General features: G+C 57.3%; 1 protein-coding gene and 1 long non-coding RNA gene across 4 annotated transcripts in view; both read left to right on the top strand.

Moving 5' to 3' along the window:
- BCAS4 (breast carcinoma amplified sequence 4) overlaps nucleotides 1-20,855 on the top strand; it is a 57,747-nt gene extending 36,892 nt beyond the window's left edge. For 2 of the 3 annotated variants that reach the window (XM_079784117.1, XM_079784116.1), the window contains exon 5: nucleotides 18,108-20,855. In XM_079784117.1, the coding sequence (XP_079640243.1) occupies nucleotides 18,108-18,215 (108 nt within the window). In that variant the 3' untranslated portion in view covers nucleotides 18,216-20,855. Of the gene's footprint in view, nucleotides 1-5,267; nucleotides 5,355-18,107 lie in introns of all 3 variants that reach the window. The other variant, XR_013814189.1, reaches the window with a different exon arrangement.
- LOC307107065 lies at nucleotides 10,546-14,923 on the top strand. Its single transcript, XR_013814180.1, has 3 exons — nucleotides 10,546-13,275; nucleotides 13,306-14,791; nucleotides 14,835-14,923. It is a non-coding gene; the product is annotated as an uncharacterized lncRNA (long non-coding RNA).
- Nucleotides 20,856-25,287: the final 4,432 nt, after the last annotated feature.

Here is a 25,287-nt window from a genome sequence, read left to right as displayed (position 1 = left end):
AAGAGGCTCCAGGTGAGGGGCCCAGGTCTCCTGGCCGAGTGTCTGGGTCCCTGAGACCCTGGCTGTCCATCCGTCTGGAGGCCGTTTGCGGAAGTGGCCGTGTGAGATGGAGCTATAGTCATGTGGGCCACGGGCCTCAGAAGGGCTGGGGAGGTCATGTCAGGTGTCGCTGTGTGCTGGGCCCAGGCCCGGGCTGGCCCGCTGGCCGCCATGGGGGTACTGCTAACCGCGTGCTTGGGCCTCCCCTGGGCGCATGTGCCCGGGACACAGAATAGCCTCCATAATTTGTTGTAAACCACTGTTTGTTTTCTGCCGAGCCAAAACATCCTGTTCTCGGGGTGTCATTTTGATTAATTTTCCAATGGATAAGAGGGTGGTGTTTTCCATGGAGGCTGTCTGGCTAAATAGCAAAACCACTTGGGTCCTGACACCCACCCAGAGCCGGTCTGACCGGGCGCTGTGGCCTGGCCTGGACTCGGGCCTGCCTGGCCCACCTGTTCCCCCCACAAATACCAGCAGGGCAACCTGATAACGCAAAGGAGTTGTCTGCCAGGTGTGACCGTCAGGAGTGGTGGGGACTGGGGTGACTTGCAGAGCCCAGGCCTCACCCAGAGGGGTGGACCTGCCTTGCAGAAATGGGGGCATAGCCAGATTCCCCTCTTTTGGGGGAAAAGCTGTGCGCCTGTTTTCTTCCCCCTAAGTGTTAAACACTGTAGGTCAAATCTGTTGCACCTGCGTGTCACACCCAGCACACTCCCCAGCTCTGGATTTTAGGATGATGGTCTGTACCCCGCAGGCCCCACCCCTTCCGAGGCATTTGGGACCAGGGAGAGTGGAGAGCTAGGCCCTTCACTTCTTTGTGTTAGCCCCAGCAGGAGCCTGCGGCTTTCAGCAGCAGCAGGACTCGCAGCCCACAGTTTTATTAAGCATCTACTAGTGCCCCAACCATTGTAGTCTTATATTGAGCATGTCGCTGAAGGGCTTTCTGTGCCCTGTCTTAGCTTCCCATAACAACTCCAGAGATGTTCTTCTTCCTGTTGGTGAGGAAGAGACCTGAGGCTCAGAGAGGGCTGTTCGCTTGCCCAGGGTCACACAGCATACGTGGCAGGTCCAGGCTTTGATCCAGCTTTGACTTTGTTCTATAGGTCGCTCCTCTCCCTCCTGAGATCTTCCCAAAGGCAGGAACTACAGCCCCAGTGGCCAAGGTTGCAAACTGGAGATCTTTGGGCCAAATCTACCCCATTAACATATTTTGTTTGGCTAGCTTGGTGTATTCATACATTTCATTTGAATTCAATGCCAGCATTTAAAACAAGTTTTACACAAGAATTTGTACTTCTGACTTCTCTTGAGAAAGCAGAGGTCGGGGCCCCTGAGCAGCATACCTGCCAGGCCACCATCTGGCCCATCACCCATTCTCAGTTCCTGCCTGTGGGCATTTGCGCTGCCTACCCAGGTTGAGCACATAGTAGGTGTGCATTAAATATGAATCAATGAATGCTCTTATGGCTTCCAAGGCCCTTGATGGCCTCCCCGGATTTCCCCAGAGGCTGTTTCCCGTCTGTGGAGAGCTGGGATGGCGTGCCCACGCCTCCTCACGCCCTGCAGCTTGGGGCTGCTGATGGAGGTAATGGAGGCTGTGAGTGAGCTGTCCTGCCCAGGCCGGCCTGCAGGAGTCGTCAGTGCCAGGTTTGGTGTCTCCTCCCCTCCCCCTTCATGCTCCCCCAGCTCCCTCCCCTCCCCGCCCAGCAGAGAGGAAGCGAGGGAGGGAGGGAGGGAGGGAGGGAGGGAGGGAGGCTCAGCCCTGCTGGGCACCTCCCCCTCCTCTGCCCAGTTCCCCTGGAGGGTGACTCCCGGAAGGAGGCAGGCTTGGCTGGGGCTTTATCTGGTGGTGGAGGCCAGCGAGGCACCAACACAAAGGCAGATGAGGTTCCATGGCGCCTTCTCCAGGCCTGAACCGCCTCTGCTGCTCCTTCTGCCCCATCATCCCTTTCGGTAAAAATGCAGCATGAGCAGATGGCAGATATTACCGCGAGAGCCGAGTGGCTCTGGTCCCCAGCCCCCCCTCCCCCGCCGCCCCCCCCCCAGCAGCCCCCACCAAACTGGCTCCCAGTGAGTTGCTCAGCACTCACACGTGAACAGGTCTGCTGGACTGGTAGGAACGTGCTGGGAAGGAACATTGCATTCATTCTTGTTGAGGCTCTGAGGGTGTGGGGGGAGGACGTTCCCTTGGACAGGAGGGGTTCTTATCTGGACGCCCGCATGGCGCACGCCAGCTTCTCCCTGATTGCTGGGACCCTCGCATTGCACCCTTCCCAAACACCATCACCACTGGGGCACCACCTGTCAGCCGCGTCCTCAGGTCCTCCGACCGGGCTCTGCACATGCTGGTCCCTCCTGCTCTCCGCCTGGGAGTGTTTCTTCATTGTTCAAGGCCCAGCGGAATGTGGCCAGCTCTGGGCAGCCACCTGGGTCCCCCAGGCAACATTCCTCTGGGCCTCCCAGTGCCCGGTTCCTCACCCTGCGAGCTGCTGAACTTTCACCTGTTGCCTCCCCCAGACCCAGGGTTTCTCAGGAGCAGGTACAGAACTATCTTATCTTTGACTTTGAAGTTGCGATGGTGCTAGTGGCCTGAGTTTTCTGGGCTCTTCTTTGGGCTCGCACAAGCTAGCACGTCACCTGCCCTAGTTTGGTTCATGTCCATGCCACCTGTTACCTAGGCACCGTCTGTTATCATCCCCACTTTACAGATGAGGAAACTGAGGCTCACAGAAATTAGAACATTTTAGCTTAACCAGCCAGGCACTGGCATGTGTGATTCCAGAGCCTCGGAATTCCAGTTCTCACCAGGATCTGGTAGGGCCCTGAGAGAGGCAGAGGGGCTGGGTGGGGACTGTGGCCAACAGAGTAGGCAGGTGTCTTCAACTCCGGCCCGGAGTAAAGGCTCAGCGTGGCCTGAGCTTGCCCTTATGTACAAAGAGGATGAGGATGTAGACTTTTATGTGAAATCAGTTGATTTTGAAGGTAAATCTGAGAGGCTCGTAGGAATCCAGGGGGCCTGTTGGCTCCAGGCCTCCATCTCTGCCTTGGCAAAGAGCTGTGGGGAAGCCGTGCCGAGCATGGTCCCGAGCCTGGGCGTGGGAGAGGAGGGAGGGGCTGATGTTGCAGCAGTGGAGGCCGGCCTTGAGAGCTGGTGCTGAGCAGGCAGGATTGGACTCGCTGTGACCCTGGCCACTCCCGTCCTGGCCATGGGCACCCACTGCCCTTCTCTGAACCCTGGTGTCCTTGATGGACATAGTGCATCCAGAGGGGGTCGCACAGTGACGTGCCCGGTGTAGCGAGACTTGGCACGTGGGAGCTGTGACCTGGGCACCAGAGGGTGCAGAAGCGATGACACTGGGTCCCTGCTTGTTACTCACAGAGGGTAACTCACAGGCAGGCGCAATCAGCAGGTAATGATGAGAAGGGCTGACTGACGTCTGCTCGTGCACAGCAGGAGAGAAGAGAGGTCGGGAAGTCGCTGACATGGGCGAGGGGAGGATGGGAGGGCACAGCATGGCCCGACGGTGGCACCCCTTCACACAGCGCTCCTGAGCGAGGGTGGGCCGGGCAGAGGATGGCAGCTCGATGGGCCGTCACAGGTTCTGGGGGGACGTGATGAGCGGAGGTGTGTCCTTTAGGAGTGCAGGTGCCTGTGTGATGCCTGCGCTGGGGGGGGGGGGAGGGTGTCTGGAGAAAGTGTGACCTCGTTATGCCATGGAGCCTGGAAGCTCTTGAACTTGCTTCCGTCCGTGGTCAGTGTTGTGCTGGGAAAGTGAACCACGTCTCATTAGGCAGTAAATCCGTCCAGGTGCCTGTCCCATTGCCAGCCCTAAGTCAAGGCCAAAGCTCCCGTTACTCGGAGAGTCCCAAACTACCCTGGAACCCAGTAGGAGAGGGGGGCTGCTGGCTCCTAAATGGAGGGAGGGGCTCGAGCAGCGAGGGGCAGTTCGGGGCTGGCCATGGCTGAGCATGGCTGGACAATGCGGGGAGGTGTCCGGTGTGACCGGGTTGGGATCTCAGCCTGTGGCTCTGGGTCTGCCTTGTCCTTTCCCAGGTCTGGCAGCTCTTTACTGGCCTGGACCTGGCTCCAGAGGCCTTGGGCAATGGCCCGAGTGTTTGTGTGTGTGTGTGTGGGCGGGGGGTGGGGGGTGGCCAGGAGGGGCTCAGATGGCCATAGTCATTGCTGGGAGAGAAAGGGGAGACCACAGCTGCTGTGGGGCTGGCTGCCCAGTGCACCCAGCAGTCTGTCACTATCAGCAGGCATTTATTGAGCACCTACTGTGAGCCAAGCACCCTGACTGATAGATGAGCCACGCCTCTTGGTGCTAGAGACGTCCTGGCACCTACACGTTTTGAGGCTCCTGGTGATTAGAAATGGAAGCAGTGCGAGCATTGTGATTTAGTTTAAATGTTCATGCTTTGAAACGGAATGCACTTAATACTGAAGACGCAATGTTATGAAACTGTACACTCGGGCTGTCTGCAAGCTAATGATGGCATTTAAAAAGAATACGAATCCAGGGGGCCATAATGATAATGGAATTAGCCAGCATCCACTGAGCAGTTATATTGGCATGACATCCTGGCCCCCTTTCCAAATGAGGAAACCGAGGCCCAGAGAGGTTCAGGGGGCCAAGGTCACACAGCTGGAAAGGGGGCCACCTGAGGGGCTGGGAATGGGACACCAGCTCTACGGGCCTTCGGAGGGGATGTCCCAGGTTCCCATATGAGGGCCTCCTCGAGCCCCGTGGCCACACCTCCCCTCATCCCCAAAGCGGCATGAGCCACCTGTCGGGGGGTTGTGGACAGGCAGACGTGGGAAGCCCCAAGGCTTGGCCCCTGGACCCCCAGGAGGCCCCAGAAAGTGTGCTCAGCCTCTTAAGAACCTGTGGGGAGGGGGTGGGGGAGGGGGTGGGGCGGGCAGCACGGCCTGGCCTGCAGGGCACTGCTGTCCTGGGCTTCTTTCTCTCTGTACCTGGGCTTTTGCTTCTGGAAACCTTGGATCTGGTGCCTGGAGACAGCCCGCCCATCCCCCTCTGTGCACACCGCTCTCCCTGCCCCCACGTTCTCCTCTACGTTCTCCTCGGCTGCCACATGTGTGACCCCAGCCCCTCACCTCTCTCTTCCTTCCCAGCCCCGGGGCTGGGCTTAACTCCTGGGATGCCAAATACACATCCACCTCCCCTCTTTTCTTTCACTCACGCACTTACTCATTCATTCAACAGGTACCCACTCATCCATAGGAGCCCGTGCTGTTTCATGTCGCAGCCCAGGACAGACAATGTTCCTGCCCTCTGGCAGCCCTGATCAGCGTATGTAATGTGCCCAGGGGAGAGGGAAAACTGAAGAAGGGCAGGGAGGGGTGTGTCCGGGGCAGGGGGACAGGGGAGCTGGACCCTGTAGCTCATGGTGCCTGGCGCCCTGGAGGGAGGCAAGTGTGAGGTGTTCTGGGGCAGCTGAGGGCGCTGGGAGGCCTGCGTGGGCGGCAGGTTGGAGCCGGATGGGAAGGTGCGGGGAGTGAATGTAGCAGAAACGGGGCCAGTGTAAGGGCTTGGCCCTGGAGAGTGTGGAGAGGGAGCTGCCCTGCGCCTGGCCCACGGGAAGGAAGATGAGGGGTGTGTGTGGAGGCTGGGAGGTTAGAGCTGCTGGCATGGTCCAGGGAGAGATGCTGGTGGCCTGGATTAGGGTGGCCAGGGTGGAGGTGGGGAACCATGGTCTATTCTGTGTGTGTATGTGTTCACTTGAAATTCTTTATTGAAATAACTAGTAGCCCTGCGCATGAATCCGTGCGCCAGTAGCTTGCTGCTGTCCACCTGTAGCTCCCTCCGCCCCCCCCCTCCTGCCTCCCCTCATAGCTTGCTGCCCTGCCCCCTCCTGTAGCTCTCCGCCGCCCGCCTGTAGCTCACTGCCCCACCCTCCTTTTGATCCGTGATCCGGTTGTTACGAGGTAGGTGGTTACGCTTCACAGTGTAACGACCGTTTGCATATTACATCTTTATTATATAGGATTGTAGATTCACATGCAGTTATAAGAAATAATACAGCCCTGGCCGGGTGGCTCAGTTGGTTGAGCATTGTTCCGTACACCCAAAGATTGCAGGTTCGATCCCCAGGTGAGGGGTGCGGGAGGCAACCAATCACGGTATCGCCCACATTGATGTTTCTGTCTCCCTCTCTCTCTCCCTTCCTCTCTCTGAAAATAAATTTTAAAAAAGAAAGAAAGAAAGAATACAAAGAGACCCCTTGTGCACTTTGTCCAGTTGCCCGCAGTGGTAACATTTTGCAAAACTATAGCACAACATTACGGCCAGGAGACTGACATGGATATAATCCCTCGTTCTTACTCAGATCTCCCCACTTTTACTTGTGCTCATTTGTGTTTTAAGTTCTATATGATTGTGTCGGTTCTATACAATTTTATTTTATATAGGTTGTGTCTCCACTTTCACCCAGCCCCTGGCAACCGCTCATCTGCCCCCCATCTCTAAAACTGGGCTATTCCAAAGATGTCCTATAAATGGAATCCTACAGCATGTAACCTTTTGCGATGGTTTTTCCCACGCAGCATAATCCCCTGGAGATTCGCTCCAGTTGCCGTGTGAATGGAGAGGATCCATCTGGGTGCATGTGCAGGTGGAGCCCCGTTGGAGATCCCAGGGTGGGGTTCAGGGCGGGGGGCCTGCGGCTGAATGAGCCGGCCCAGGGAGCAGAGGGTGGGTTGATGCCCTGGCCTGTATTGATTAAGCGTCTCCAGGACACCAGGTGCTGTTCGAGGCATGAGGATACGGCCGTGTACGAGACGGATGAGGTCCCTGCCGGTAACACTGGGGGGGACCATGGGGCCGAAGACCTGGAGACGGTGCTCAGCATCTTCCTCCTCCTCTTTCCTCTCTTGGCAGCCAGAGGGCTGGGCCCTGTGAGGCCAGCGGCGGGCGAGGCCCTGGGTGCTTAGACCAGAGGTTTCCAGGAGTCCTGAATGAGTGAGTGAGCGCAGAGGGAAGGCAAGATGGAGCCCATTCAGGAAAGACTGATCTGGCTTCTCAGAGGGCCTTTGTCCTTTAAGAATATTCTTTTTTTTTTCTTAGAGAGGGAGAGGGAGAGAGGGGGGTGGGCATCATTTGATGTTCCATTTCTGCATTCATTGGTTGATTCCTGTATGTGCCCTGACCAGGGCTCAAACCCACAACCTTGGGACAACATATTGGGACGACTCTCCAACTGACCGAGTGCCCGGCCAGTGCCAGAACGTTCTTTCTTTGACAAAGGGGTGTGGTTGGCAGATGGTGGAGGGCAGATGGTGGTGGGTGTTTTTCGTGTTCTTCCCAGGCACAGTGACTTGGCTTAGGTTTGGAGGCCCTGACCCCATGGACTGACTCCCCAGCTTCCATCCCAGTCCCCTTGTCCCCAGCCTGCAGCCCATCCCATCCCCTCCTTCCTGTCACCCCACCTGGCCACCTCACTTTTCTGTCAGGGCCACTCAGCCCTCCCCTCTCCTTTCCTCGCTTATTCCCACACTTTCCCCTCTTTAGCTCTCCATGTCCACTTCCCCTCTCTCTTCCCCACCCCCCTCCTGTTTCCCTCTGTCTCCTCTCTAAGTCCCCCTTATCTGGTTCTCCCCTGCTTTCTCTTTCTTTTCTCTCCCAGTTTTGTTTTCTGTCTCTCTCTGTCTCCCCTCCGTTGTCTGCCCCCCCCCCCATCTTTGATTCTCTCCACAGCTTCATCTCTGTCCCCTGCTCACTCTCTCTCTCCCTTTTCCTTCCTCTCCCTCTCAAGTCTTACTTCCCAGACCTTGAAATCCTCCTTTTCACACTCAGGGGCCGTCTGACCCACTGTCCTAACCGACAGGACAGCACGCGAGGCTCTTGCGCGAGGGCCTCTGGGACAGTCCTGGGCCCTGGTGAAGGACGAGGCCATGGAGGGAACCAGTGTGGCCACAGGGGCTGAGGAGGCTCCCCGGCAGCGTGCGGGTCACGTGGTGCAGGACGGGCCCAGCAGGAGCCCTGAGGGCCCCTGTGTGGGGAAGGGTAGGCGCCTGGACGCCTGGACCAGGTGGCAGCCTGGGCCCTGCCTCGGAGCGGGAGCCTCCAGCTGCTGGGAGGCGGGGGAAGAGGCCCCCAGCTGGGCAGGGACCGGGCGGCCCGTGCGTGGCCTTATCTCCTGTGGGTTCTGGTGGGTGCCTCTGTTTTTGCCCCGTGGCTTGTTTATTTAATGAAGAACAGCCGCCCACATTAGGGACCCGACAGAAGGGCCGATGGCGTCTGTGTGTGCACCCTGCTTCCCGGAGCTCATGGGTGCTGTTTCCAGCCGTCTTCTGTGGCGCCAACCACCTTCGAGGCCGCTGACCAAACCCGAGGAGCCCCCCAGAGCAGCGCCGGGTGGGAGATGGACAGCGCCCCTGACGGTGCCGCTGCGGGGCCTCGGCCGCTGCGGGGCGGGCTCGTGCTCTCATCGGGACGGGGGACCCTGCGGGCAGGGGGCCTGGCCCAGCACCCCCTGGGGAGGAGAACCTTAGTGACAGGAGCCGCGGCCTGAGCAGCCACTGGTTTGCTGCCTTCCCTTCCCTGCTCTGTGCCCAGAGGGGGAGTGTCTGCTGCAGCCAAATCCATCCGCTGATGCCCCCCAGCCCACCCCGCCCCTGCTGCCGCCCTTTGCCCCACACTGTTTCCTCAGCCAGGAGACGGTCCACGGGGCTGGCCACGCGTGACCTGTCAGGCACAGCATGGAGCATACCCACGCTGGGCCACACAGGGCTGTCCCCACGACCGGCTGCAGACTTGCGGGGCCACGTGAAAAAGGAAGCCGTGAGGCCCCTTTCGGAGCTTAGGAAGAATTGCCAGGCGGTGACAGCGAGTATTAGACCAAGCACGGGCCACGGGCCTGTGCAGGTCGCACGCCCGGGGGCCAGCCCTGTCCATCACGTGCAGACGTCACGCTCCGAGTGAGTTCCTAAGCCTTGGTCTCTGCATCTGTAAAACGGGAGTGGCAGTCACCCTCTGCGTAGGACTGTCGTCAGAGTACCTGAGACCAGCCAGGCTCAGCTGCCGCTGCTGGCATTGATGACATCAGTATTATTACTGCGTCGCTCGCCATCTGTGTTGTTCGTGTTTCCTCCGTGCTTTGCACGTGCTGCGTGGGTCCGCTCCATTTATTTTGAAATGACCTTTTTGTCTTGGGTGATTTTAAATGTGCAGAGAGCTTGTAAAGAAGATTCAGAGTCCCCGTATGCCCCTTACGCAGCGTCCCCCATGGCCATATCACACACAGTGCAGGCATCGAAGCCAGACCCAGCACCGGCCCGAGCAGCTACTAAACCCCAGGCCTGGATTCACCAGTTTTCTCTCTCCCCGTGTTCCGTCCCAGGCTCCCATCCCCGGCAAAGCGCTGCTGTTAGCAAGTGCTTTCTTTGTCACGTGGTCTCGTGTCTCCAGGGATGGGTCACAGCCCCGGCCAGGCAGGGGCAGCAGCCTTGAGCCCCCAGTGACGCCGGAGCAGGCCCTGAGGTGTCCTCGCGTGGAGACGGGACGGTCGCCGCTGGCCTTGGGCCCAGGCCCTTCCTGTCCGCCTCGGGGGCGACAGACCAGTCGTCCGTTTCTCATGGCCCGAGTGTCTCCCGTGAGCCCGGCTCGGCTGCCGCCGGGCTGTGGCCCTGCAGACCGACGTGGTCTGTCCCCGGGGGCTGAGCCTGCGGGGAGATGGTGGTCGCCAAGGAAGAAGGTTGCAGAGTGGGCTCCGCGGTGAAGGGGGGTTGACATATGGGTGGAGGCCCCTTAGGAGGGTCTGAGGAAGGACAGACCCAGCACGAGACCCGGCAGGAATGCCCTGAGGGGAGACGGCAGGTGCAAAGGTCCCAGCGAGGCCCAGGCCCAGGCCCCAGGCTGGAGGGCTGTGAGTGACGGGAGGTGACAGGCCGAGTTCAGAGGTCAGGCCGGATCATGTGCATCTGGGGTCAAAACCCCCCACGCTAAGGGGCCAGGCGGGTGGCAGAGATGACTCACACGGCCGGGGGACTGCGCGGGCGAGCGCACACGTCCCCTGTGTAGGGACAGCCGCTGCTCAGCGCCAGCTCCGTGTCCGCCAGGTGCCAGGGCTTCCGGTTTTCAGAGGAGCTTGAAATCCATTTTTCATAGGGAAATGGCATTTCATTTAAAAACGTGAGAACAGAACCAACCAAACTAGTAAAGAAAGTAAACAGAACTAGTAAAGAAAGTAAACAGAACTAGTAAAGGAAGTCAGGCCAGTGGCGGCCTCATGGGACACGCCTGCCGTCTGGCTCTGCCTGCGGGTGTGCCGTGGGGACAGGGCCTGATGACCGGGTCCAGGAGTCGGTGTGAGTCTCACCGCAGGGAGCCGCGTGGCGCAGGGTCAGCTCTGGTGTTTGGGACGGTCCCTCCGGCTGCCGTGTGGGGAACGCGTTGAGGACAAGCGCAGAGGCTGGGAGGGCGCGGATGGCCGCCAGGGGCGAAGGGGAGAGGGTTTGGGGAAGAATTCGCAGACGGGATTGGGGATGGGTTGGCTGCTGCCGTGGGGAGTCGAGGGTGACCCCCAGGTGTCCGGTTTGGACAGCGGGGTGCATGGAGGTTTAGGTAGCGGGTGGGCTGGCAGTGAGTCACTTGACTCCTGAAAGCCTCGAGTTTCCTCGTTTGTAAAAGGGCTTGACCTGTGCGGTTGGGTCTCTGGAATATAGCAGGTCCTCAATTAAAAATATTCATCTAAGTATATGTATAGCTTGTCTGTAATTGGACAACTGCACGCAGTGGCCATGTGATGAGCAAACCCAGGCGTGTGGTGTTCAAATAGGATGACTCCCGTGCTGACCAGCACCGTCGCTGGAGGAGGGAGTCGGATCCCCTGGGGGGGGCTCGGGGGTGGGGGGAGCAGCGCCGCAGGGAGGAGGGGCCGAGGCTGGAGGCTCAGGTCAGGAGCTGGGTCCCAGGCAGACCCAGTTCCAGAGGGGCTGGGGCGTGACCTGCCTCACCTTGCCCTCCTCCCCTCCCTGAGGGTGTGTCCGTTCGGAGGCAAGAGCCAGCCTCTTGGCAGAACTTCTGAGGGCTCCTCCTCTGTGGTTTCCACGTTAACGCTTTCCCTCCAGCTAAAGGCAGGACCCACGGGGATCCAGGAACCTGCTCCCAGGGTCAGCATCGCCTGTAACAAGATTGCGCCGGTTGTCCCTGCGGCTAGGGGCTGCCCACTCCGGGAACCCCCAGCCCTGCTTCCCGGTCCCCAGGGCCTCCGCCTCCCACGGCCACCAGCTGCCGGGGTCCCCGGCTGGCAGCGCTGGGCAGGAGCCAGGCCGGGCGGGCGGCCTCCGCGGGAAGGGTGCATCTGTGTGACTGTGCAGGCTCCGTCCGTGAGGCCAGCCAGCCAGTCCTTCGGGCAGGATGGGACACGCAGGGGCCGCTTACAGGAACGGGAGGGCTGTGCTCAGCTGTCAGAGCATTCTGGAATACTGCCCCCTCGCCCCCCCACCTGCCCCAGCAGGCACAGGCAGGACAGCCGAAAGCCCAGAGGCAGGACAGGAGGGAGGCAGGCATCGAGGGGAAGGTCCTGCCACGGGCTCAGAAGAGCCCATCTGAGGCCCAGCTCTGACTTTTACCAGCTGTGCGGCCCTGGGCACAGCCTACCCGGTCCTCGCTGAGCCTGCTTTCTCCTCCATTAAACGGCACCATCGCAGAACCGCAGGCTCTGGCGAGCCCAGGGGAGACCGTCTGTGGGTGAAAGGCAGCAGCCACTGGTCGTGGTGATGACCCTGGGACAGGACAGCCTGGGGCCCGGGCACGGGACCGGAGCAGAGCCTGCCCGATCCAGCTCCGCCGCAGCCCATGGAGGCCTGTCCGAGCCACGTGATGGGAGCCCGGAGCCACTGCCAGCTCGGACGCCTGCAGCTCGTGTGGGCGAGGGCGTCAGGCCGGGCGGGGACGGTGGCAAACTGGACAGCACATGCCCCGTCCAGAGGGGCCAGCTCCCTGTTCCCCGCAGGAATGCGGCCCAGTGTGGCCGGATAGCTCTGTTGTTCAAGAGAAGTAGGAACTCGATACTGAATTGAAACATCCCAGTTCTTCCCTGTTGGCAGCTAACTCATTTTTAAATTTGCATGAGCCAAACCCTGTCTGTGGGCCAGATGCTAACCATAGGCCACCATTTGTGACCTCTGAGGATGCTGGGAGGGGGACCCCTCAGGGTCCCGGACGAGAGCTCAGCCCCGGGGTCACCTCGTCCTGGCTGGCTGGGTGCTGGGGCAGTGCAGATCCTGGGGTCGGGGGGGGGCCTGGGTCAGATTCAGCTCTGCCAGTTCCCAGCTGGGCAGTCTTGGGCAAGTGCCTCTCGGAGCTTCAGTTTCCTCTTCTATGACAGGGATTATGGCCCCTGCGTCTCGGTGGCTGTGAGGATGAAGGGGCCTGGCCTGCTTGTCCTTACTCCTCCTTGTCCTGGGGTTGAACGGAGAGAGGTCAGACGCCAGAGCTGCTGCTTACGTTTGCCTCCCCCCCAAACGAATGTTTTCATTAGAATTAGAGTCAATGGATACGAGGTGCAGAGAGTCCCCGTCCACCCCTTGCCAGCGTCTCCGTCGACACCCACATCTTACTTGCTGTGCCCTGTAAACCTGACACGCTGCTGTTAATTAAGTCCACGGCTCCTTCAGACGTCACTCGTGGTTCTAACACCCTTTCCCGTTTCAGGATCGCATCCAGGATCCCCGCGGTGTTACATTGGGTCCCCGTGTCCCCCAGCCCCTCTGGTCTGGGACAGCTTCTCGGACTGGCCTGGGTTTGATGACCTTGCCAGTTTGGGGGAATAACGGTGCGGTGTTTTGTACACTGTCCCTCCGTGAGGGCTGATCTGGCGTTTTTCTCATGGTTAGACTGGGCAGTAGGTTTTGAGGAGGAAGATCACAGAGGTGAGGTGTCCTTCTCATCACATCATATCCGGGGGACACGCTGTCGCCAGGACATGGCACAGATGAAGGCCTGACACCTGGCCGGGGGGGGGGGGGGGGGGGGCTGGCCAGGTCTCTTCCCTGGGCAGTTACCGCCCCCCCCCCCCCAATGCCGTTCCATAGTCCACATGGGAGCAAGTCACCCAGGGCAGCCCCCACCCAGCGGGCGGGGAAGCTGCAGCTCCTGAAGGGGTGACACATCGGTTACTGGGAACCATTTTGTATCTTTGGGAATTATTCTGAGATTTGCATCTTCTCCTCCTGTCTGTTTGCTCTGACACTTAGCCGTTTTGACTTCCGTTGGCGATCATTACATTTCGTTATCTGAGCCATGCGAGCCTCGGTCCTGGCTCCGCCCCTTTACTCTCTGTGTGACTGTGGGCAGCCCTCTCTCAGCTGGAGTGACGCCGAGAATAGTAGCAGCCGTGTCCGTCGGTCTGTGTTCATCTGGTGACGGAACTGGACTAAAGTAGTTGAGCCAAATAGGCTTTGTGTTTTCCCCTCACGTGACAGGAAGTCATGAGGCGGCCAATTGAGCTCCTGGACCTTCTCAAGGACGTGGTCAGGGACTTAGGCTTCTCCTGGCTGCTGCTCTGCCACTCTTAACACGTGGCCTTTGTCCTCCTGGTCCCAAAGTGGCTGCCAGACCTCCAGCACCACTGCTGTGTTCCAGGCAGGACTCCGTGAAATTGATGGCATTATCCCATGTCACAGAGAGGAAAGAAATCCCTGTCTTAAGGGAGTGAGTGCTGGGAGGGCCGAGACCATATATGTAACCTGGGGCACAGTAGGTGTAGCTATTGTTCGCTCAATGGGAGAGGCCTCTCCAGGTCCCTAGGGGCTGGGGTGCCTGGTTACCTGGGGATGATGGTGGGCCCCTGGGTACTGGCGCCCCTGCACATGGTCAGCCTGGGGCCTCAGACCCCCTGGGCTGCCTGTGGAACATCAGAGCTGGCCCGGGGGTGGGACAGCAGTGTGGCCTGCTTATTTGAGGATGGAGGATGCCGGTTGTGCCAGGACAGGCTGGGGCTGCAGGGATGGCCAGTGATACCCAGGCCTGGGGCCAGGCAGCAAGGCGGCCTGGCCCTGAATCCTGCAGCTCGTGTCTGCTGACCCGGTACTCAGTGCCCACTGCATGGGAGATACAGGGGAGGGTTTGTTCTTGTTCTATCTAGGAAGATAGATTTAAATTCAGGGGCAAACTATGGCCTGAGGACAAATCTGGCCTACCACTGTCTTTGTCAATAAAGTTTTATTAACACACAGCCATGCCATTCATTTACATATTGTCCCTGGCTGCTTTTGTACCACATGGCAGAGTCGAGTAGTTGTGACAGAGACTTTGCAGCTTGCAGCGCTTGAAATGTTTGCTGTCTGGCCCTTTGCAGGGCTAGCTTGCTGACCATGGCCGGTACAGAAAGCAGCCAGGATCAGGGCTGTGCAGGCGGGCTTCCTGAGAGGCATGGTGGGCCGGGGCTCATGAGGGGATGCGGGGTTTCTGGAAACACAGGATGCAACAGCCATGTGGGGGGCTTTGTCAGGAAAGGAGCTGCTTGGGGTGCAGATTGCCAGGGTGTGGCTCTGAGCATCTGCTGAAGCAGCGGGCCAGGCGATGGTGAAGTGGCCTGGGGGCTTGTGGCCCATAGGACAGCACTCCTCAGCTCGCCCCCTGGCGCCACAAGGGGCTGTGGGCCAGAGCAACTAGTTCATGCCGTTTTCCAAGAGAAGCCGGCAGCCTGGTTTCATGGAGAACGTTTAAAAAAACATGAGTGCACGTGCCTCAGGTGTGCAGGGTAGAAGTGAGGAAGGTGGGGTGTGTGGGTAGACCCTGGGAGCATGCCAGCTCAGTGCCCCAGAGGTCCCTCCTGCAGAGGATGGCAGGCGGGCTCTGTGCTGGGGGTGGGCACTCAGGGTTACTGGGAGGTAGGGGGTGTGGCTGAGCCCTGGGCCTGCTGGCTGGTCTCCTGTCTCCCATCCTATCGGAGCCGGTGGGTCACTCCTGCCTGCAGGCTTGGCATGAGCCTCAGTGGGGCACCATTCCTTGCTCATCTGGCCACCCCCAGAGGGGAGGGACTCTTATAGCAGCTGTAGGTGTAGGGGTGGGAGGTGGAGATCTCCGAAGTCCCCTGAGAGATTCCCAAGGGTTTGGGTGTGCTGCTCTGTCCTCATGGAGTTGAGGCCGTGCCAGGAGGGGTGATAGGTGGGGGCTGGGCTTGGAGCTGCATCGGCCTGAGCGGACCCCAGCTGGAGGCTCCTGTGACCTGAGATGGGGATGACTCTTTGATCGCAGGTTGCCATGAGAATGAAGAGAAAATGGGAGTGACAGGGCTGGGTTTGCACAGCATCTGGGGTGCCTGTGCTGGGGCCTGGCCTCGGGGGTGGGCCTGTTCCCCCGACAGCATCTGGGGTACTGAGCTATTTTCAGCCTCACAGATGGGCCCTCACCTGCTGAGTCAAGAACTGGTTTCCAGGCACTCGCTGGCACCACTCTGGGTGTAGTATTTGTTTTAAGCAGGACTCTTGGTTGCAAGTGACAGCAACCAGGCCAGCTTGGCTTCAGCAAGAAGTCCTGGCTCAGGAACAGGGAGCCCAGGGTAACGCTAGCCTCTAGCAAAATGGGATTCAGGTGCTCAGATGATATTGTCAGGTCTCTGTCTTGCTCTGTGTCCAACTCAGCTTCCTTGGCAGGCACCCCAGTGGTGGCAGAAGTGGCCCTCAGGCCCTAGCCAGTGTGGCTCAGTGGATAGAGGGTTGGCCTGTGGACTGAAGGGTCCTGAGTTCAATTTCAGTCAAGGGCACGTACTTAGGTTGCAGGCTTGATCCCCAGCTCTGGTCGGGGTGCATGCAGGAGGAAACTAATCGATGTGTCTCTCTCTGTCTCTCCTTCTCCCTTCTATTCTCTCTAAAAATCAATGGAAAAATATCCTCGAGTGAGGATTAACAACAACAAAAAAGAAGTGACCCTCAGGCTTGGGACCCATCCTCACAGGAACCTGGGTGGAGGTGGGGACATCCCGTCCCAATAGCAAAAGTCCCACAGCTGCTTCTCATTGGCCCAGCTTGGGTCACATGATCACCCCTGGACCCATCCCTGCTGGGGGAGGTCAGGCCTCCTCTCACCCTTCCTTTAGCTGTAGGGTGGGCTGGGGGCTGGCACAAGCGGAAGCAGGACAATCAAGATGCCCCTCCATACCGGAATGGGGAGTGGAGGCTGGACAGGCACACGCCCTCGCCACGCCCACCCACCGGCCAGAGCAGAGTTTGGAGCTGAAGAGGCCGCCTTCCGAGCCCCTGTTCTGGCGGACGCCAGTCCCGCTCTCCAGCCCGCTGGGTCCCTTTCCCACATTTCTCCACGTGCCCACCATGTTGCCAGGGGCTTGCTCCAGGGCCGGATGGAGCCGCCCGCTCCACAGCCTGGCTTCCGGTCGGCAGGCCGGGGGCTCTCTAGTCGAGGGAGCACCAGCCCACGCCGTGGCTTGTTCTCGGGAGCCCTGTGGGTTCCTCGCGAGAACGTGCCTTTCTGAGCGCACGCTGCAGCTCCCTAATAACCTGGGCCGTCTGGCCGGGCCCACCTCCCTGCACCCCCTTTTCCTTGCTTTCTGAAGCAGGGATGATGTTCTCCTCCCTCACGAGGCAGGACCATTTCTTACATCAGATCTCGCTGGATCTAAAGACACCATCACATCTAAAGCTGCTAGAGTCTCTTCTGACCCTTCGTGGTTCCTTCATAATGAGATGGATTTTCCTCCTTTTTTGGAAGTCTGTCCCCTTGAGAGAGGAGGCAAAAGCCCCGTCGGTGTGGTAGAACCATTTCAAAAACAACGGGGGATCGGGATAAGGCCCAGCAGCCCCAGGAGGGGCCACACAGCGGGGCCGGGACCGTGGCTGTGACCTGGCCTGGTCACTGGCCTGTGGGGACTCCCACGGGCCCCTCCTCTTGCCTGGGCCCTAAGCCTGTCTTTCAGGATCACAGGATGGACTTTGGAGTGTTTTCAGGATGGCACTGGGCAGAGACCAGTTCTCGGGAGGAACGGGGTGACGATACCCCAAAGCTGTGGGCTCTCCTCTTGCCTCATCGCATTCCCTGGTGTGGGTTCTGTTGTGTCCGGCCGCGGTGCTGTTGAAGGGCTTGTGTCCCATCTGTGGGGGTGGGATGCAGCCCAGGGGGGTGCTGGGAGAAGGGGACAGGTGGCCAAGTAGCCTCCAAGTGGGCTGAGCCAGGGCGGGCTGGCCGGCACCGAGTGCATGGAATGTTCTTTGCGTCTGTGGCCAGGCAAAGTGCCGGTCTTGGTTTTCAGATGTGGGGTGACGACTCGGAGGTTTGTGCTCCGAGACACCTGGGCACTCCTGCCTTATTGGAAATTCTTTGGTGCAATTGAGAGGGCTCGGTGTGGGGAGGGCTCGGGGCCCTGGGCTCAGACACTAGAATCCGCCTCCTGCCACCCTGCCCCCTGCCCATCCCCCACCGGGAGCAGCCTCTCCGCAGCCTGCAGACCCTCAGCTGTCACTCATGGGGATCGGCCCTGAGAGCTCTGAAGGTGCCCGAGTGCCCAGGCCACTGCACCGGCCAGCACGTCAGCCTCAGGGCGGGTCCGAGCGTGGTCCTTCCTAACCCTCCCAGGAGACCCCCCCCCCCCCCCCGTGCGTCAGTTTGAGGGGATCCTCGGAAAAGCTGGTCTTTCCTCAGATGCAGGTGTAGCCTGGAGCGGCCGGCCACTCAGGGAGCTTGGGGAGGGCGCCTGATGGGAAAGCCCCTCCCCCGCCTCCCTGCCGCAGATCCCACCCAGAAATAAGCCCGCGCTTCTTAAAACGGTTCGATTAAAAACACAAAAACTAGCCCGTGCATATGGCACACACTCAGGCAGCACAGCCGGGTCCCCAGTCAGCCCGTCCCCAGTGCCTGGGCGCAGCTGCCGGCTCTGCCTGTGCTTGGCTGGCTGAGGCCCACACGGCGCTCCCTGGGCACAGGGACCTGCACAGCGGCCGGCTCCCCAGGGGGCTGGCGTCTGGGCAGAGCTGCCGGAGCCTCGGGGGGTCTCCCGTCACATGCACGCCTCTCCCTACGGGACCGTTCCTCCACAAACAAGTGGAATCGCATGGCTGACGGGCACCCCACTTTCTGTCATTCCAGAACCTGCCTGGGCCGGCGTCCCCGATGTTTGAGCTGCCCGCGTTGTACAGGACCGAGGACTACTTTCCTGCGGACGCCGGGCCCCCCAGCTGCCGCCCCCGCCTGTGAGCGGGCGGCCCTGCCATCCGGGACGCTGGGCAGTGACCCTCTGCGTGTGGGCGGCTCCGGCTTCTTCTTCTGTTTTTGTTGTCATTGATTTGTTTGCTGAATTCCCCCCCTGGCTTCACGCGAGACCGACCGAGGGGTCTGGAGACGAGGGGTCTGGAGACGCAGCTGGCACCTGCGGGGCGATGCCTCCGGGAGGAGCTGCCGAAGGCATTTCCCGCCAGTGGCTGGCGGTCCGGGGTGACGAGCCGCCGTGCCCGAGGGACAGCGGGGACTTGCTCCCGGAAGGTTTTGCGGGAACATGGGGGACTCACGGGTGCCACAGGGCCGTGTGGTTGATGCCCCTCGCTGTTGGCTGGTTGGTCTGCGAACCCCAGTGCCCCCTGGCATGTGAATCGTGTCAATAAAGGTGTCAAGAGGTCATGTGTGGTCTGGGGGGGGGAACGGGGTCGGAGGGTGGCCGTTCCTCTCTACTCCGTGTGAACGTCTCCTGTAAGGCCGCCCCTGCCTCCTGCGCGAGCCCGCCCCAGTCTCCCCAGGCGGCCCTGGCACCTGCGGGGGCACCTCCGGCTGCAAAGGTGTATTTGCCCCATTTCTTCTCATGCAGCGGAGTTTCCTGCTATTACCCTGTGAGTCCGGATTCCGCACTTTAGTCATGTTCCTCGTTTTTCTAGAATTCCTCCGAGAGCCAAGGGGATACACCCACACACAGACCTGCACTAGAATTTCCAGGAAATTTAACTTAATGACTCAGGTGAGCTAGCAGGAAAGGAAAAAGTTGAGACTTGCCAGTTTTAGGGTAATTTTTGGAATTAAACGATAAAGGTGGACCCCTTGTTTCAAGAAGAGCTGATGTTTTTCTGTGGAGGCAATTTTTGTAAACTTCTATAATTTTTAAATTAAAAATGCTTCTAAATTATTTTAAACTATGGAAGTCCAGCGGACATAGAGAAAGGTGCACCTGAGCGTCTGGTTCACTGAGTTTTCACATCTGTTCCCCTCCCCCAGGTGGAGAAACAAGCAAGCTTGGTCAGTGTCCCGGTCCCCCCCCCCCCCCCCCCCCGCTGCCCGGCCCCCTGCGCCAGCCCCGCCCTGATACCTCGCGGTACAGACGGGGCTGCAGCCTCTGTCCTCTGTGGGCTGCAGGGTGACGAGGATGCACACAGTGTGTCCTCTTTGTGTCTGGCTCCCGGCTGACACTGCCTGTGGGAGGCGTCCCTGTACGGCTGCGATCGTTCATTCTCGCGGCTGCGTCGGATCGACCGGACTGTTTTTAATGAAGGAAGCTTAGACCCTCACTGTGCCCCAGCCTGCTCGGAGCGAGCATAGATTCGATGGGAAGTTCGTTTTTCAGACACCCCTTCCCAGAAGGCTGAGTGTATGTTGATCACTGGAGAGGCCGAGGCTTCTTTCTCCTTCCAGGGCCTGAACCAGGTGCCAGGGAGGGTGACAGGCAATGCCAGTGACCACGCCATCGCACCTTCGGTGGCCTGAAATAGAGACCCACAGGACCGAGGCTAAGAGCTTACGGGCTCTGAGGTCAGCCGGCCTGGGGGGCACCATCATCTCCTTATGCCTCAGCTGTGTGACCCCGGGCTAGTTGCTCACCCTCTCTGAGCCCAGCCTCCTCCTCAGTAAAATGCTGAGGCTAGTGGGTTGTCGTGAGGATGAGACAGGATGACCTGCACGAGCACTTGGCTCAGGGCCTGGCGGCGGCGCTCGGTGGTGGGTGCTGTGGCTACGGAGGCTGCCGGGAGGAGGCCTGTGCACCACATTTCCCAGTCGACCAGTGGCATTTCAGAGCCTCCACAGCAGTGGCTTTGGAACTGCCCTTACATTTCAGGGTAAGAACAAGTCAGGAGTGACAGCTACCAAGAGTCCAGTTCGCTCTCCAGGTTTCGCTGTCCCAAGTCAGTGAGAACATCGATGGGAAAATGGTGGCAAATGAGCTAGAACTGACCACTCCAGGTTCCTGGGAGTTGCAGTGCCGAACAATAAACTCATAGGGCCATTTGGAGACACCCGGGGGAGGGAAGGTCCGGCACGGTCTGCCAGGTACTCCCGTCCTCGGTCCTGGGAGCGCCTGGGATTCTGGGGGCCGTGTCCTTGTGCCAAGTGGCCTGACAGGTGTCTCCTTTAAAGCAAGTGCCCGGGTAAACGAAGCCTCGGGACTGACTCAGCAGGTGCCCCTTGAAGGGTCACTGTGCCGCCTTAGAGAGGCGATCTTCCCCTTCCTCGGTGGCTGTTGTTGGACAGGGAGGCTAGTACAGCGGCCACTGCACGTTTCCGTGAGAGCAAGGCTGTTCTGCCGCTGCCTGCCCCTTCTCCGGCGGCTGTGAACTCCACGTCCGGCAAACCAAGAGGCTTCAAGACGGTGGCCCTGGGTTGACAGAACGTGTGGTTGGCCCTAAACTGTTTATTGTTTTCAGGTTGAGACAACGGAGTAACTGTCTGGAAAGAAGTGAGTCCGTACTTCACTCTGCACAGCAGGAGCAGCTCGGGAATCCCAGATGGATTACAGAGGAGTCAAATAGGTGAAAATTAATTTGTAAGGAGGCAGAAACATTGCAGAACCATACAAAACCCAGAAGCCATAAAAGCTAGATAACATTGACCATATATATGATTTCTCCTCTGCATGGCAAAAACAAACGGGGGGGGGGGGGGGGGGAAGAAACTCCAAAACAGAACAACAAAATCCTAAGCATATTTAAATGACAAAATGACAAACAGGGAAAATATATTTGCAGCTCATATGACAGAAGGATAAACCCCCCTAATATGTAAACAGCACCGATATATAAATAAGAGGAGAAATAATTTAAAATGGGCAAAGGATATGAACAGGAATTTCACAGAAAATGCAAAAGACATTTAAACATTTGAAAAGCTGGTCAACCACAACCTATACCAATCAATATGAAAGGAGATCGATATTACTGAGTCCTATCAGGCTGGCAAAAATGAAGTGTTTTTGAAAACACTGTTGGTGAAATCCTGAAGAAACGTTCTTTCTCATACATCGTTAGGAGGAGCCATTCTCATAGAGGCCGGGGCTGTACCTGCCAACATTAGAAATGTGCATCCTGTGAGCCTAGTAATCCCACCCTTAGGGATCCAGCCTCCCAATACATACATGAGAGAAACAACACATGCAACATGTTATTCACTGTGCACTGAAAGCAGAAGTCAGAAGGAACCCCAGTGTCCATCACTCTGGGACTGGTTTAGTTATAGCCCATCCATGACACATGGATAGATGGAATCTCTTGAAGTTATAAGAATGGATTAGGAATTCTTTATGAATCGGTATAGAAATACCACCGAGATCAGAAAGCCAAAGTGCATACACATGTGCGTGATATGCCACCATATTTGCACAAAAGAAAGGCATCGAAATTCTCTGGGAGGATAAACAGAACTTTGAGAACAGTGCATATGTGTTAGGTGAGAAAGCTTTTTTCTTTTACTTTTGTATACTTAAAAAAATAATTTTTGGCCCGGCTTCGGTGGCTCATTGAGCGTTGACCTATGAACCAGGAGGTCATGGTTCAATTCCCAGTCAGGGCACATGTCTGGGTTGTGAGTTCCATCCCCGGTGGGGGGCGTGCAGGAGGCAGCCTATCAATGATGTGTGTGTGTCTCTCTCTCTTTCTGAAATCAATAAAAATATATTAAAAATATTTTGGTGTTCACCTATTCAAAATATTCAATTAAAATCAGTTGCCAGCATTAAAAAATTCGGACAGTCCAGATAAAGACCTGGATTTACAGTTTCTCTTAAAAAAATGGAATTACTTGGCAATATTGGCCCACGTTCTTTCAAGGCAACAATGAGCTACAGCTGGGTCGCTTTGGCGGGGCCGTGCTCTCCAGGTTTCGTGGATCAAACAGTTACTAATTGATTTTACCTGCCGGGCCGCTGTGGGCATTGGCATTTGCAGGCATGTCTGTGCCCCGATTTCAGATTCCATGGGGACGGAGTGGGGGTCTCATTATAGAAGTGTGTGCTTTCCTCGCTCTCCTTTGGGGGGTGACTGATACCAAGTCAGACAAAGATATAAGAAAACTACAGATTAGTATTCCTCGCGAATATAAATACAAAACTCCTCGACAAAGTATTAGCAGACTGAATCCAGCAACTTATGAAAAGGATTATTCATCATGACCAAGTGGAATCTCCTAGAAATGCAAGGTTGGCTTAACATCTGAAAATCAATGTCACACACTGTATTACTAAAGATAAAAAACTAGGCAATCACCTCAGTAGATGCAGAGAGAGCATTTGATAGCCTCCATTGGTGATAAAAAGCTCTTGAGGTGAAAAGGGGAGCTCTCAGAGAGGAGGGCTGGATGCTTTGTTGACACCCAACCCCAGGCAGCTGGAGGCATCCTCCCCATCTTAAAGCAAAATTCCTCTTTGTCTTATGGTCAAGAGCACCACCATCTTGGGGTTTGCAGATTCAAAGCGAGCCTGACTCTGAGCAGCTGTCCGTGAGTCCTGTGGGTTGGCTGTGGATTCAAAAGCCTGAAGCCTTACCGGTCGTCATCAGCTGGATGCACTTCAGGCTTGCAAGCCGCTGGGGAGGGGCGGTGGGTGGAGGGCTTGTCGCTGCCCTCTTTACTGGGACCTGTGGCGGGTCTGCTTTGCTGGCTGGGGGTTTGAGGAAGGGGTTGAGGAGCAGACTGCCCCGGACAAATGTATTTGGTTGGGATAAAGTGTGGTTCTCCGCCTGAACGCTGGAAGCCGGGCCCCGCACCCGGAAGGGCTTTCTCCCTGGGTCTTGCGAGGAGCTGCTCCATTACAAATGTAACGGTGCTTCAGCAGCACCACTCTTCTGGGGGAGCCAGGCCGAGGCGTCCGCGAGGGAGACCTGGAGGGGCACCCCAAGAACAAGGTATGTGCTGTTCTTCTGTTGGCACATCCAGGGTGGCTTCCCGGGACTCCAGCCGGGGAGCAACGGCTCTCCGGTTAGGCCGCTGGTCTTGCTGCCCGTGAAGCGGGGAGACATGAGGGCATTAGCTTGCACACGTACAATTGTCTGCTACACCCAGGTTGCATCTCTGAGTGTAGAGATGGGACTTTTAGGCTGTCCGACTGGTGTTGAGTAGAGGGGAATAGAAAATATGGTCGGACACCGGAAACCACTGGGAGCAAGTCTGTTAATCAGGGGAAGGCTCACGCTGTAGCCCAGGCCCCCTTGTGTGTCTTTAATACAGTGGTTCTCACCCTGGCTGGGTAGCTTGGTTGGTTAGAGCATCGCCCCTATACACCAAGATTGCAGGTAGGACTCAGTCAGGGTCCCCAACCAATGAATGCATAAATAATTGGAACAACAAATCGATATTTCTCTCCCTCTTTCTCTCTCCCCCCCCCTTCCTCTCTCTCTAAAATCAATGTAAAAACCCACAAAAACAACTCCACCATGGTTCTCAGTCTTGGCTGCACATTGGAATCAGCTGGGCCACCCAGCAGCCCAGTTACATCAGCGTCCCTGGGGGAGGAGCCGCAGCATGGCTAGGTTCTGTGACTTCAGCATGCACCAGGGCTGGGATCAGTGCTTTTAAAGAACAGCAGTCAAGAGATTTTTAAAAGGGAATTTGCTACCTCTTATCAGTCGTAACAACTGCACTTTCCTTGTGTGTGTGTGTGTGTGTGTGTTTTAATATCTTTTTATTGATTGCAGAGAAGGGAGAGGGAGAAATACCAGTGATGAGAGATAATCATTGATTGGCTGCCTCCTGCACACCTCCCACTGGGGATCAAGCCCGCAACCCAGGCATGTGCCCTTGACAGGAAATCGAACCTGGGACCCTTCAGTCCACAGCCCCACGCTCTATCCACTGAGCCAAACCAGCTAGGGTCCTTCTGTTTTCCAAACTTGATGGAAAAGGTTTTATTTTGGAAAAATGTAGTGGTCTCACCCTGGCTGGTGTGGCCCAGTGGGTTGGGTGTTATTCTGTGCACTCAGGGGTTGCTGGTTTGATTCCTGGTCAGGGCACATGCCAGTTTCAGGTTTGATCCCCGGTGGGGGCGTGCAAGAGGCAGCCGATCGATGTTGCACTCTCACATCGATGTTTGTCTCTTCTCCTTTCCTCCCTTTCTGAAAATCAATAAACTATTCTAAAGAAAAACAAATTGTAGTGGCCTCAATATCCATCTCACACCTTCCTGTGTTTGGTGTGGAACTGGGTTGAATTGGTTCCACCTCAGGTTCAGAGATGGGTGCTGACTGATCTGTCACTCAAAGTAATCCTAGCTCAGCAACTCACCAAGGTCGCTCTGGCCTAAGCCATGGGCCACAGAAACTTGTTCTGGAGTGGTCAATGGACTGAGTCCTGTTCAATAGGAGGAGGGGAAACCCTCTCAGGGAAGGTGAATGGAGGGGCCGATGAACACTGGGGTGCCTGCCTAGGATGAAGGTGACCGTGTGGGTGTCAGAATGAAAAAAAAAAAAAAAAAAAAAAGACGGGAGCCCTTGCTGATATCGCTGAGCAGCCTTCCCCGCTCAGGCACAGTGGGTTACCTGCGTGTCCCCTTGCTTCAGCCGTCTTAGTTGGAATTCCTGTTATCTGCCAGGGAGACTCTTATTCCATAAAAAAGGAGTCTAAAGCCATCGCAAACTTCCCTGGGAAGCACTCTGAGCCAGAGCCATCCCTTGACTTCTAGTTCAGGGCCACCGGCACACAGTAGGGAACAAGCCACACTGAGACAGACAGGAGGCTCATCCAATTCTGTCTTGCCTGGCTGGGCCAGGGAGAAAGTCTCATTTTGATGCCTGTGTGACCTGAACCCCTCTGATTTTCCTTTTTTACCAACAGCAAGTTTCATGCTCACAGACCTCAGCAAGCAGTTATAGGTGGCAGAAATTTAGTGTTTTTTCTTTCTTGTATTTTTATGAAGGCTTTCCTTAAATGGCAAATTATGTTGGTTCTTTTTTTGCAGAGGTAGCTATCTTTTAAAAAGGGGAGTTGAAATATACCAAGTACACAGAGCAGTTTCTTAGGCAGATGTGGCAAAAAGGAGGATGGCAGCGTGAGCCTAGTTCGGAAAACGCTGTCAGGGAAAGCATGT

The sequence above is a fragment of the Cnephaeus nilssonii genome, assembly GCF_951640355.1.
Source record: "Cnephaeus nilssonii genome assembly, chromosome: 11".
Lineage (NCBI taxonomy): Eukaryota > Metazoa > Chordata > Mammalia > Chiroptera > Vespertilionidae > Cnephaeus > Cnephaeus nilssonii.
The sequence above is the reverse complement of the archived record's forward strand: the minus strand, read 5'-3'. Positions and strand labels throughout refer to the sequence as shown.